Source organism: Mus pahari, chromosome 14, assembly GCF_900095145.1.
Source record: "Mus pahari chromosome 14, PAHARI_EIJ_v1.1, whole genome shotgun sequence".
Classification (NCBI taxonomy): Eukaryota; Metazoa; Chordata; class Mammalia; order Rodentia; family Muridae; genus Mus; species Mus pahari.
Window position 1 is genome coordinate 3,415,823 of NC_034603.1, and position 14,474 is coordinate 3,430,296.

At 43.5% G+C, this 14,474-nt stretch overlaps 1 protein-coding gene across 1 annotated transcript in view; it reads right to left on the bottom strand.

Annotated features, from left to right (window-relative positions):
• Positions 1-14,474, bottom strand: part of Dock2 (dedicator of cytokinesis 2) — a 412,012-nt gene that overhangs the window by 232,452 nt on the left and 165,086 nt on the right. Inside the window, exon 26 of the mRNA XM_021211816.2 lies at positions 11,542-11,690. Within this exon, the coding sequence (XP_021067475.1) occupies positions 11,542-11,690 (149 nt within the window). The remainder of the gene's footprint in view (positions 1-11,541; positions 11,691-14,474) is intronic.

Sequence of the window (14,474 nt, forward strand, 5' to 3'; positions counted from 1 at the left end):
AAGTGAGTTCCAGGATAGCCAGGGCTATACAGAGAGACCCTGTCTCAAAAAAATAAAAAACAAAAAAAACAAAAAAACTTGTGGTTCTCCTGCCTCAGTTTCCCAAGGGCTGAGGTTCTAGGAGTGTAAGGTTATATAGACTCTTCCCAGTTACTGGATTTCTGGCACCTACGTGTACTTGGTTCTAGTCCCCAGACACATGCCTTATTCTTGTCACCCTGTCCTTGGTCCTAGAGAAACAAGAAGGGAGGGGGACTGGGGAAGGAGATTAAGTAGGGATGGAGAGCCCACCTTGGCTGTAGGCAAAGAAATCTTTTAAACTTTGGTCATGGAAGGTTTAAGAAAGGCGGGCTGAGCACCTCCAGAAGCATCGTGAGATGGTGCTGATGGGACAGAACACATTGGGTTATTAACTTTATTGGGGAGTTCTAGTCGAGCAGCCCCAAAAGCTGTGTTCTTATTTTCCAAGTGGATCTCCTAAGAACAAACGGCCCAGTGACTATCTGCAAAACGAAGCCAAGCACCGATTTTCCGAGCCTGTCAGGCAAAGAGCAGGTAACATGAAAGCTGAACGCTCTTGCTTAGGAGCTGCAGTAAGGACAGGGCGGTCAGACAGCCCACGTGACCTGCTGCGGCCTGGCAAGTTGGAAACGGGCCATACTCATATACGTGTTCCTCAAGTCACTAGTCCCAGCTCAGTCTCGGGTGAGTGCTCTCTGTCAATTACCTAGCTCTTCACCACTGTGAGACTCCATTGGCTTCCTCATGAGCTCAGCAGCTATTGGCCATTTTGCTAGTGCACTCCTCTGGTAGGATTAGTCCTTGGTTAGTAGATAAGCAGAGAAACATTTTTCTACCACACTGGGTCAGGTAACCTGGAGAAACTCTCTACTCTCCAATCTCCCTGTAATAAGTCCCCACTTAGATACTTTTACATTTAAAATGTTTCCATCTTGAAATAATTTTCTATTCATTTAAAAGTTACAAAACGAATAGAGTTTTTCTATCACCTTGGCCCAGTGTCCCCTTTAAGACTTTATATAAATAGAGAACTGCTATCTAACTGTAATTTTTTCGTGATTATTGCTCTGATGTCCATTTTCTGGTCTGTAAGCCCATTCAAGGGCCCATGGTGACTGTCCTAAGTCTCTCCACTCCCAGGGCTTCCGTCTTCACCAGCTTTGGGAACGTAACTTCTGAAGGTTCTCGTCTGCTACTTTGACTTCCTCAGCCTGCTCTCCTTTACTAGCTCACTGTTAGATGAAGGTTGTTGTCTGGGCAAGGTTCCCATAGAAGTGATATGCCCTTCTCAGGGTATACCAGAGAGGGTCCTGTGGTACTGAGCCTCCACACCAGTGGTTCTCTACCTTCCTAACTCTACAACCCTTTAATACAGTTCCCCATGTTGTGGTGACCCCCACCCCCAACCATAATAATATTTCCTTGCTACTTCATAACTGTAATTTTGCTACTGTCCCGAATTGTAATGTAAATATCTGATGTGAAGGATATCTGATATGGGTCATGATCCCCAGGTTGAGAGCCACTGTTCTAGAAAACAAAGTTCCCAGACAGAACTCAGAATCTCAGCGCCCATTCTCCCATACCTTACTATATGGATCCTAATACTGCCATCCCTTTTAATAAGGCAGTAAACACCAGAGCATCCCTGAGTTGTAATAGTTGCTTTAGGATAGTAATTAAATCAAAGGAGGGTGTTTGGGAACCCCGATTTATATGGGCCAGCCAGAAGCACAAGTAAGACAAGTTTACTCTTACTTCTGAAGCAGGGACAGACGAGGACTCAACCTTCAACCTGGAGGATATTAGTCTACCTCCAGGTAGACATAGCAAGAGTTGAGGGGACATCCAGCTGGTGTTTGTTTAATAAATTACCTAGTCTATGGGGACACATCCCTGCAACCTGGAATCAAAAGTGCCCTGTGTTATGAGAGTACTATAAGCAGTGCTGGAGTCAGAGTCGGTTCTCTACTAATCTTGTGTGGTCCCTCCACCCTGAAGTTGGTGTCACTCTACTTTACTTATCAGGACCTTGTCAACTCATTACAGAGAGGCCTCCTCTGGCGGCAGCTGGGAGTGTGCGCAGAGATGCACAGCTAGACATTTGGTGGAGAGGTCTCCACTGGGTCCCTCCCCTTGGAGTTCAGGAGAATATGGCCCACTGAGTCAACTAAGCAGGATTCACATGGGTTCTCAGAGACTGCAGCAGCAACCCCAGGGCCTGCATGGGTCTGCACCGGTCCTTCGCATATGTTATGGATGTTGGCTTTGTGTCATTGTGGGTCTCCTAACAATGGGAGCAGGCATGCCTTGACTTTTGCCTGTTATTTTCCTCCTATTGGGTTGCCCTGGCCGGCCGAAATGTGAGAGGTTCTGCCTCGTCTTATCTTATCTTTTTTGGTTCTGTTTGGATGTTGTCTCTTGAAGGCCTCACACCTTTCTGAAAGGAAACAGAAGGAGGAGTGGCTCTTGGGGAGAGGAAAGCTGAGAGAAGAGCGGGGAGGAGCGGAGAAAAGGGAAGCTGCAGTTTGGATGCATTGTATGAGAGAAGAATCTATTTTCAATTTTTAAGACGGATACTTAAGGAAAAGACTTTCAGACTCCTCAAGCATTCTGCTTCTCATAATTTGCTCATTTCTTTAGGAGCCGGTGTAAATTCTTCCCAGTAACAATGGGTATACCAGTGCCCATTTAATGTAAAGGTCAATGTTTATCTTGTCATTAAGGGCAGAGAGAAGTCCCACTTCATACCTGACTTTCCCATACCTGTAGGATAAGACGTCTAGAGGAGGCGTAGAAAAACTGCTGTCTCAACTCCTTCCCTACTTTCGAGGCTCTTTTTTGCAGGGACCCACAAAAGTCAGTCTTCATAGGGAAGAGGCCGGATCTGACCAATGAGCACTGTCACGAGAAATGAGCCATCTCTCCCCTCTATGGCCTAAGGTTGGATGTTCAGTTTGTCTTCAAATCAATGCAGCCCCGGAAGGCAATCTTTTCCACCAATTCTATGAGAACCAGTGCAGGTCAGCAGATTCAGACAGGGCCAGTGTGCCTAGGCAGCACCCCCAGACTTGGGTTTGAGGGGGTTGTTCGTTGGTTTGGTTGGTTTTTGTTTGTTTGTTTGTTCTTTGGGGGGTTGGGGTAGTCCCCCTGGATCCCTGTCTGTGGTATGCAAGTAGACTTTTGGGAACTGCTTCCCTGGGAAATGTATTTTTAAATGCTAGCCATAATATGCAATGTTCAATCAGGATTTTTTTTTTTCCTTTAAATATTTTCTTTCTGATTCCCAGGCACAGTAGCCAAGTATTCCATTGAATTTCTGTTACTCAGAAACAATAGGTGTAAATAATCTTAAGTACATAGATAAAAATAAAACCTTACAAGCTAATTAGGGATGCTTTGAGAGTCTACTACTTTTGATTTTAATGTAGTCTGTTTAATTACAGACATAAATAAATGTTTAATCATGGTAGTTACTTAGCAATTGTCTCGCAAACTTCCTAAGAAATCAACATATGACACCCAGGAATTGGTTTAAGTGAATTCCAAGATTCCCACACTTGGTAGAATGGTTTTCACAAGTTTGGAGGTTCTGAAGTCCTCTAAAGGAGCCCTCAAAAAAAAAAGCAGCATGACATTTTCCTTTAAGAACTCTTAGAAGGACTGAGCCCTGGTGCTAAAAGCTGTACCCCAAAGCAACATCCACTGCACCTTAGCAAGCTTCCTACTGGCCAAAGAGGAACCAAAACACCAGCCACCACCAGGCCTGCCTAGAGCTAGCCTTCCAGGCTAATGAGGCTACAGCTTTCCCTGGGCTCAATCTCTGTCGGTCATTCCCATAGCAGGTCACTTGGCCCTTGACTGGCCTTAAAAGGATTATATGTTTGTTTTCAAAGCAGCCTGTAATCACGAACACAGAAAGTAAAAGGACTAAACTAAAGAAGAAAGAAAACATCACGAAGTGTGTGTTATAGGCCTGGGATGTGCTGGATCATCCCATAACCATTCATCCCTGTAACCCTGTACTGCTGGGGAGTGTACCTCATTTTTAATGAGAACTTTGATGATTCTCCAAGATTTGAGAGTTAAAAGAAGCGAAGGTAGGATTTCTCCCCTTCTGTGGTTATGGGTGACATCATATATACATTCCCACACATACCAAGAACACCCAAATAGTAATGAAATAAGGCAGGAGTGTGGCCTTGGCTCCAAAGTATGATCTCTGACCTTTAGGGCAAGAATACTAGGGAGAGGGCAATGCTAGCGTGGAGTGGGGGAAGATGTGAGTTGGGGGTGAGATAGGAGAATTTCCCTCGAGTTGCTGTCTTAGCTGGAGTGCTAACTCACCGATTTCTGAGACTTAGCTTCCTCTGTAGCAAAAGGAGGATCATGAACCCCCTTTCAGTATGTGATGGCTACGGACTAACAAGAACCATGTCATCCTTTCTGAAAAGCTATCACTGCAGCTGGGGAGGAGGGCATATTTCCTACTCTAGAGTGGTGACCATGAGCTGCTTGTAGGATGCCCCACAGCAAGCCCTGCCTCCATGCCCTTTATTTGAATACTGGGGAAAGAAATCAGGGCAGGTAGGTTAGAAGAAACCCCTGTTACTTTGGGAGGGCGATATTGATTCCCGGGAATTAGATGGTAATGACAAGAGGCAGGAGCAGCCCCCTTTGACTCTCTTCCAGGCAGGCTGCCCACAGCTCTGGGGTCTCTTAGAAATGGGAATAGGAAATGAGGACAACATATAAGAAATTATTGGGTGAAAGTAAGGACACTGGTCAGAACTGGGCTCCTGCATGGAGCCCAATAGAGCAGACCAAACAGTCAATACAAAGTGTCCTGTAACAACAACAACAACAACAACAACAACAACAACAGACAACAGACAACAAATACAACAGACAACAACAGCAACTTAAAGAGACCATTAAACAAAATCAGGAGAGTCAGAACAACCAATTGGAAAGAGTTTGGCTAGTAAAAGCATTCATAAAAATGCTCCCCCTACTCCCCTCCTCCATTGTAATCCTTATGGGAAAAGTAACCTGAAGAAATGTCAAAATAACCAATCAGCATGCCACATCCTTTTGTTTCTAAGGCAGCTGAAGCTACCCTGCGAGAACCAGATGCTCAACCACATGCAGTGGAATTCCTTCTAATGCTCAGAAAGAACACTGCCTGGTTCCTGAGTCACTAATAAATTCAGTTTAGTCATCTAAAGTCAACTGGATACATTTTTGTTTGTTTGATAAAACAAAATTGTCCTGTGCAGACCAGTAGGGAGGTGGGATTAATTGTACCCTTTTGCAACTGATGTACAAAAAGAGCAAAGAAAATAATGACAGAGAGAGAGAGAGAGAGAGAGAGAGAGAGAGAGAGAGAGATCAGTTGAATCTCATCCTGTCATTCATTGTTTGAAGTGGGATGGGGTGCTGTGCACACAACACATCTTCCTTCCCAGCAGCCACTGGGGCAAATTGCTACTGGGATGGCAGTGGTAGAGGCAAGTGTAGCTGACCTCTATCTCAGGGCACTTCAGTCCTGCACGTAGACAGGCTAGCCCTCAGGGTCTGACCACACGAGTACACAACAGAGCAGGTAAGTGGCTCCGAGGACCACAGCACAGGAAGAGAGGAGGCTTCCCAAGGACAGCAACATTCATGTGACTTCAGATCTAGCTTTGGGTAGGAGTTAGTTAAGTGAAGAGCAGAGCAGTGGCCACTTTCAAACAATGCCAAGAGGGGACTGGAGCTGAGAAAGGACTATAGCGCTGCAGGCTGGAGCAGAAGGATAGAGTGGGAGCACATGGCCCCAGGTCGGCTCTGTGACGTGGAGGATGAGACTTATGCTCTGAGCATCTGTGCTCCAAGCTTGCATGGAGAGGGATGCAAAAGTAGCACAGAAGAGTCGGTACAGGAATACCATCTCAGTTGCCAGACAGGAAAGGAAGAAAAGGCAGAATTGAAGATAACGGAGCTTTTTAATCCTCTCTGAGGGGTGGGGAGGAGTGGGGATGGAATTGGGAAAACTCTGAACATCTCTAAAGCTAACAGAAATTCGGGATCTTCCCTACAGAGAGGAATGGGGAATTGCAAGGATGTTGTAGGAGAGAAGCTGCAGTTGCAGGTTTTCGTCCACCCAGTGTTGAAGCAGGGGAGGGGGTCAAAGACTAGAGCTGTGTAGGATTGCGTAGCACTTTCCTCATCTCATGCCCAGGCACAGTCAACAGACTAACACAAACCTAAACACAAACCTCACATTTAGAACAGATACGTTTAGACATGGCTTCAATCTACATCCCAGGAAGGTCTTGAGCTACCAGGTAATCCTCCTGCCTCGGTCTGCCCAGTGCTTGGATTAAAGGTGCAGATCACAGAACCTTTCATTCTTTTTAAAGTGGTGATTCTGGGCACTGTTGGCACCATGATACCTCATCCTAGGAATGAGCAGCCTTTTCCCTTTGGAGAATGCAAGCTCTCCTTTGCCCCTGTGATTGCTGCATGAGGCATGAAATGGTCACCCTCTGCTCTACTCATGAAATGAGATGTAAAAATGAATGCCCTGGTTTAGGGGGTGGGGAATAAAGCAACCCCATCCAGTTCAGGTGCAAAGTTAAATTATCTGAGCTCCTCAGATGGCTCTGAGGTACAGAATGAGATCCCTGGGAAACCATCTTCAAGGGTCACCAGAGCTGATGGCCAAACTTGCTCAGTGACAAAGAAAGGGGAGTTGACAAAAATAGAAGCTCATTCCTCACTTGAGCTGGCACTTTTCATAGGCTAGGTGCAAGCAAGCAGGGCAGCCCAGTGAGGAGATTTAGCACTATTCTTTAAATAAATAACAATTTAGGACCTCCTAACCAGGCTAAGATGGCTCACAGTGCCATAGGCTGCCCAGGCTCACAGAGAACCTGTTAGGCCTCCCGGTGGGGCTGTGATGACAGTGACAACTGAAGGTAAGCATCCTTTCCCATCCCCCAACACAAGCCCAGCCCCAAAGAGAAACTTGACACTAACTGCTGCACTGCCATACACTTCCCAGAATTAGCTCCAGTCAGTGGTCATCTTCTAAGCCTAGGCTGGGGCAAAGACTTGCTGTCCTGCATCAACTAAGACTCAGTAACAACTGGCCCTATTGTCTGGATAGTGGGTCTGAATAAGCAGAAGAAAAAAATCGAGGACGTTTGGTCTGGGTGGCCTTTCTAAATGTGTTTCCTTTCAAAGTCTAAGTGTTGTCTGCACCTGTGTAAAACAAGTGTGGGTATCCCATGGTCTGGGCTCCTTCCCTCCACCTGTGTAAAACAAGTGTGGGCATCCCATGGTCTGGGCTCCTTCCCTCCACCTGTGTAAAACAAGTGTGGGCATCCCATGGTCTGGGCTCCTTCCCTCCCTTCTTTTAAACTGATTTTGAAGGTGAGTATACAAAGTACTGGCTCTCACCTTCAGACATATGCGTTATTATACATTGTTCCATTCACTACACTCCCCCACTGCCCTCGGTGTGACCCTCCCCCCTGCAGTTCCCACCCAGTTAATCATGCCTTCTGCTTTCCCATTATACATGCAATGGTAAATATATTATAAATATATTACCTTATTTTTCATCTCCTTGACAATCTTTTCCTCCCTCATCATGATCCCCCTTTCTAGCTTTGTAACCTACAAGCACATATATAAGCACAAATATAGTGATCCATATGTATATATGATTTTAAATTTAGGTTTAGCGTGTGAGAAAGCACGCGGTACTCATCTTCCCGAGTCTGGCTTATTTCGCTTGACATAATGACTTCCAGTTGCATCCATTTTCCTCCAAATGTAATGATTTACTTTTTTCTTTTTTAATGAGTGCATAAAATCCTGTTGTTCATACATCTGGATTTTCAAAGTCAGGTCTCTACATGCTCCGCGTTACTGCTACCCTGTCAGAATGAATCCTGGAGTAGAATGAGTCCATTGGAAGTCTTTGTTATCTTGAGGATTATTAAATACAGATTGAACAGGGCTCTTGAATTAAGGAAGCAAAGAACTGAAAGGGAGTTTAGCTACTCCTCTAGTTCAGTGGTTCTTAACTGATGGGTCATGTATCAGATATTCTGCATATTAGATGTTACTTTTCCATTCACAACAGTAGAAAACTACAGTTATGAAGTAGCAATGAAAATAATGTTATGGTTGGGGCTTACCACAGCATGAGGGACTGTATGAAAGCGTCGAAGCATTAGGAAGGTCAAGACGCACTGCTCTAGTTCAAGTAAATACTGAAGGGAATTAGAATGGGTCACATTCCAGCATGGCCTACAACCCAGAGGCATAGAAGCCACCTGTGTACTGGATGAGAGAAGCCATCAGGCATCAGACCCCAGTCTCCAGACCTGATGATCAAACCATGCTTCAGTGTCCCTCCAGATCCCTAGAGTAGACTTAAGACTGGGAGCTACTGCACTGGAACCCTGGCCCACGACTGCCCTTTAGTACCTAGCAACTTCTCAGTGCTGTGCCTCCTCCAGCCTCTTAGCACTGAAATCCCAAGGCTTGGGCTGGGACCTCAGTGTTGAAGTCTGCCCTCGGAGTCACAACCAACCACAACAAGAGAGATTCTGATGAGGTAGTTTGGGATTTCTGATTTACAGTCTGGCTCATTGTGCTCAGGCCCATGGAGTCATAGATGACACTGGCAAGGACATGGTTTCATCTCTGGAAATAGAGGTGTGGGGTAAAGCTCGCCAGATCAGAAACTTGCACCAACTTGATAGTGCTGATGCCATTTGGTAAGTCATCTAGTAGACAGTGGCTCATCCTGAGAGAGGAGTGAGCCAAGTCTCTAGTTGGATCTCATTATGAAAGGTACTTAGACTGGGAAGTTAACATCGTACCCCTACACACTCAGCCCGGGAGTTACTCAGGGCCTCCTACTCCCTATAGGCTAGGTGAAACAGAAGTCTCCTCTCACAGGAGGGAGGAAGGGTCTGTGGTATTACCAAAGTTGCAAAAGGATGACGATCTAGTGAGCAGAGCACGGAGGGATGCCACTCCCCTGAGGTGGACAGAGCTTCAGCAGTTGTAAAAACGAACTGGGCACTCCCTACCATCAGGAATAAGAATAACGAGGGTGCTCATTACAGTTGTGATTCTCCAAACCGAGAGTTCCCAAATGCCTCTGACACTTTTCATAATAAGCTGAAAAGGACCATTGCAAATTGCTATTCAACAGAGAGGAAGCATTAAGATATTTCTGAAGAAATGGAGAGCCAGCTCCCATGTCCTTATGTTGTAAGACCAAACTCCTTTCCACCTTAAAATAACAATAAATGAGGATTTAAAGGCAAAGCCCCGTGTCAGCCCAACAGCTGGCAAGCAGATGTGCCTAGAGACTCTGTCATCCCAGTCTCATCACCAGAGAACTGATGCGTCTTCAAGGTCCCAGCTTCCACATTCTCTCTCCGTGGGACAAGCGTGTGGACAGGAAGGAAGTAGCGGTGCCCTTGAGTCTTCAGACCCGTGACCACAGGGCCCACACGGTCTGATGAACCTCAGCTGGAATTATTTCATCTAGCCTTATTTAATAAGTGACTATGAATCTTAATATTTTTCATAAAGTGAGAATAATGAACCTTACTACTAGGGGCAAAGTAATAAGAATGCATAAATTGCATTTTGCACAATGCCTAGAAAATAGCAATTAGCTGGAGTCATAATTACTTGTAACTTTTGACCATTAGCTGCTTTCACTCCTTTGTGAACGCTTCCTTGATAGTCTCCCCTCTCTCATACTCCTAATGCCTCCCCATACACTTAGTCACTCCTTGGTAGGTCTAGTACTTTAGCATGCATCTAGAGTTTAGCTTTGCAGATTTTAAAGATATGTTTATCCCATATATGTGATGAAATATCTTGTGTTTGGGACCCATGTCTAAACATGAAATTCATTTATTTTTCATATATATATATATGTACATATATACATATACATAAACATAATGCATATATAAATATATATGTGATTTGAGACAGTTTTGTTAACCAGTAGTACAAACATTTTAACTGAAAGTCATAACTTAAGGATCATATATTGACTCTATAATTAATAAACAATTAGTAATAATAATACTGCCCATGACCACAGGGGCCACACAGTCTGATGAACCTCAGCTGGAATTATTTCATCTAGCCTTATTTAATAAGTGACTATGAATCTTAATATTTTTCATAAAGTGAGAATAATGAACCTTACTACTAGGGGTATGGAACAAGATTTCATGGACTGGAATTTTCCACTCATGTCCTTAACATACAGTGGATTTCAGAGTTCAGCTTGCATATTCCAGTTGCTTATTTACATTTCTGTAACCACATTCTTGAGGAACTATTCCATACTTTGTATCCCCAATGCCTAGCACTTGGTGTGCTTTATATGTATTTCTGAGTGAATGAATGAATGAATGAATGAATGAATGAATGAATGAAACAAGCCTCTGTTTTTACCCAATTAAGTAGAAGACTGCTGATTAGTATGGTTAGTACAGAAGGAAGTAACAGAAATCACATATTGGGAACTCGATAATCATGGCTATCAGAAATGAGCAGTACAGAAATATCACCTTGCGAAGGTTTAAAGCTACCGCCCACCACAGAGAGTTCCTTCAGAAAGTTCTTCTCTGAGGACTTCGCAGGAGCAGAAAGTGTTCCTGCAAGGAGGAATGCTTACACACACATTCAGTAAAGACTTCTTGATTGTTTGAATCCAAGACTTCTGAGTCCAGTCCCACTGGAGGACAATGTACACTGAGACCTTTCTATAAAAACTTGGTCAAGCCAAACCAACCGACTGACCCTTTCCTTCCTCTTGAGGTTCTCAGCAGGTCTAGGTTGTGGCTCAGCCTGCACAGCTCTCTAAGATCTGTCCTTCAGAAGCACTCCACTGGGACATTTCCTTTAGGTTCCATGTCTGTCTCTAAATGACTAAACAATGGCAACCAAATGTGTTTTGGCTTCAGAGCTTCAGCCCTGCCCCTCTGAGAAACACACTCCATACCCTTTCTCCAGAACTGGCTAAGGCAGGAAGAGTCTTGCCCATTTCTATCACTATGAGAAGTCTCCAGGGACACCAAACCCAAACCCTTCGGCATGAAAGTCACCAAGCGTGTTCTCTTGAACATATGGGCAAGAGAAGCTCCCCTTGGTAGCCATGCAAACCAGGAATGAAAAAACAGATACACCAACTGCAAATCACCTAGAAGGGCTGTGATGATATTCAAGCCTGCACATAGGGAAAACCTGTCCACCAGAGCACAGGTTGACACAATGTCACATTCTGCACTCCTAACAGCTGTCTGTCCCATCTCCACCATTCACGGCCATGGGGAATTTGTCACTGGAATGGTCAGCCCGCTGAACAGGTATTGGTTTCTCTCTTTACATTTCAGATGCTCTTCATCAGCATCAATATTTTACAGTTTAATCAGCAGAGCCCAGGTTGAAGCCCAGGGCAGCAGCCTCGTCGTGAGGACTCACCGCATCCTGACAGCTGAGGACCTCCAAGATGCTGTTGAGAAGTTCCACACAGTACTTCTTCTCAGAGGGCTGGTGCTGTCCGTCGTCCCTCTGCTCCAGCAGCTCCTTCAGCTCTTTGGTGATGACAGGAAGCAGAATGTCCCGGCATTCTGGAAGCAAAACAATATCAGGTATGTACGGTTACTGTCTAGCTTCCTTAGTTTTACACACACACACACACACACACACACACACACACACACTACATACATACATACACATATACACACAATACATACACAACACATACACAATACATACATACATACATATACACATTATATATGTGTGCATGTGTATTACATATATTTATGAACATATAGATAACATCTGTCATTTCTCATGAAAACAATCACCTTTATATTATAACACAGTTGTAAATAAGTATAGTATTTTCTATCTACTTATAATAGATCTACCCCATGATACTTACATTGTTACAGAACTGAACAATTTATATGACATTTTTCATTAGGTTGATAATTAACAAATGTATTTTCCTTGTAAAAGAAAAATTAAGTATTAAAGGTTAGGTTAAGATTTCCTTAGAATATGATTCACAATTCTGTTTTTTCCTCTGAACCTCATTCCCAAGAACCATCTAGCTATTTTATTTTATATGTTTAAATATGTATATGCACATACACACATATACATATGTCCAAATACTGCAGTATAGGGTTGCCTAGTCTCATTTTTATTTTGTGTTTGCTTTTATTCATGTCGTATTGAGGTCATGAACTGTCATGATCTTTGTCTATGACTTTCCATACATAAGTAAAATAAATCCTACAGTGTCACTGCCTATATCTGCTTTTCAAAAGGTGGCTTAGTTACATGTATGGCTTAGTTACTTGGTACTGTTCATTTACCAGTATTCCTTGGAGCAATTTTTATATAATTATGCATAACAACTAACTTAATTATTTAACCACTATAACATTCTCAAATCATTGACATATTTCCTTATTTAGCCATAATTCTATTGTTGGACATTTTTCAAGTTACAAAACATTGAATGGTCTCCCACTTGCTCCTATGCACATTGCTTTCCTATTGCAATAAATTAGAACTTTCTCAGAGCAGAGAATCCTTCTTGACAGAGCTGTCTTAGGACATTTCTGGGTTGTTCTAAAGTCTTACACAATTTTCTCTCTACATCCCCCTTAAAAAACAAAACAAAACCTTTAGAAAAAAAAATCCAAACTGTTTCAAACCATCCATAGCCAGATGCCACTTGAGCTAAAACATGAATCATATACACCAGAATGTCAGTTAAATTCAATCCAACAGTAGATGTTGAACATTTCTTTTATCTTTCAAGACACCAGGTTTCTGGAGGTTCAGGAATAAGCTCCGGTTCTTTCCTGTTAGCTACTTAAAAAAAATCTGACCAGAGTAATGAACCGTTAGAAAGGGCAGAAACTAAATCAAAGATGCAAAGCACAACTCCCTTCCATCTCAACACCTGCACTCACATCCCTGGCCAGCATCCTGACCGACTCTGGAAAGCCCATCACGGGCTCTAACCTGCAGAGGCTGTTGGAAGGTGCCTGCACTCCCTTGGGTAATGGCTGAGCATTGGGTCCCAAATAGGGTTGTGCCCTGACATCGGAATCTTAAGGGCTCTTTTTTAATGGTAACAGATGACATGACTGACTACTAATGTGTGTTGAGTGCTTACAGTATGCTAGGTTCAAATGCACCACTGGAAGCATTTGGCAAGAGTTAACTCAGTTATTCTTCTTGGCCACGAGGGGAGAAGGTGATATTATTTTGCTGATGTTATATGTGTATGCATAGGAACTGAAGGTTCCAGAGGAATCAAAGCCTGTACTCTGAACCATTATATGGAGACTCCAGACCTCATGGAGTTCAGCTGTCAACCGCATGGAGAAGGCCACCGGCCCTTGTCTCTGGTCCCTCTCGCAGGACCCTCTCTCTGGTCCCTCTGATAACTAATTCTGCAACTTTTCCAGAGTCAATGAATGACTGTCTTCTAATTCATTTATTTAGATGTAACTTTCCAAAGTAGGTTTCTGTTGCCTGCAGATCTAGAAAAGAAATGTCCTACATGTTTGTTTAGAAGTTTGCTTTTTAAAGAAGGGATAGTGCCCCTGAAGCTTCAGATTTGACAAAGGAAATAGCAGGTGTTAGGGTACAGGGTGACAGGAAAACTGGGGAAGATCATCTCAGGAAGGAAGCCCTTCCTTAGAACATGGGTAGTTCTAACATCAGGATACTTCATGGCCCAAGTATACCTCACTACTGTTCCTATCTTTAAACCATCAGAAGATAAGCATTATCATTTTCTTTAAAAGTTAAGTTTTTTTGTAACTAAAAGAACAAAGGAGATCTACAGTAACACTAGAGAGTCACCAAATGCCCCCCGAGGAGATTCATTGTCACTGCAATGTATAGAATGACTGAAGCAACTGAAGACCTAGAGCCCAAGAGCACCGAGCTGCCAGGGTGAGTAGGCTAGGACAAGGGACAGAAATGTTCATTAGTCCCCTGTTGTTACCCCAGACTCCTACTCCTGACATAAACCATTCGTATTCTGTTGAGGCTAAAGGTCTCCAAAGACCTTGAAGGAAAGAAAAAACAGATTAAGAGTAGACAGTTATCTTGAGTTTAAAATATGACTACGGCTGGGAATGTAGTGCCAGGTAGAGTGTGTGCTTAGCATACATAAGGTGCTTGGCTCAGTCCCCAGATCAAGACAAGAAAAGGTTAGGAAACCAATGTGTTAAGCACTTCTGTAACTTAAAACTTGAAATTGTTTGTAAAATGAGATCAATAGGACCCGCAGGAAGATGTCAAGTCAGATAAAGGATTAACCCATTTGTGCAATTTAACTAACTCACACACATACACAGACACACACACACACA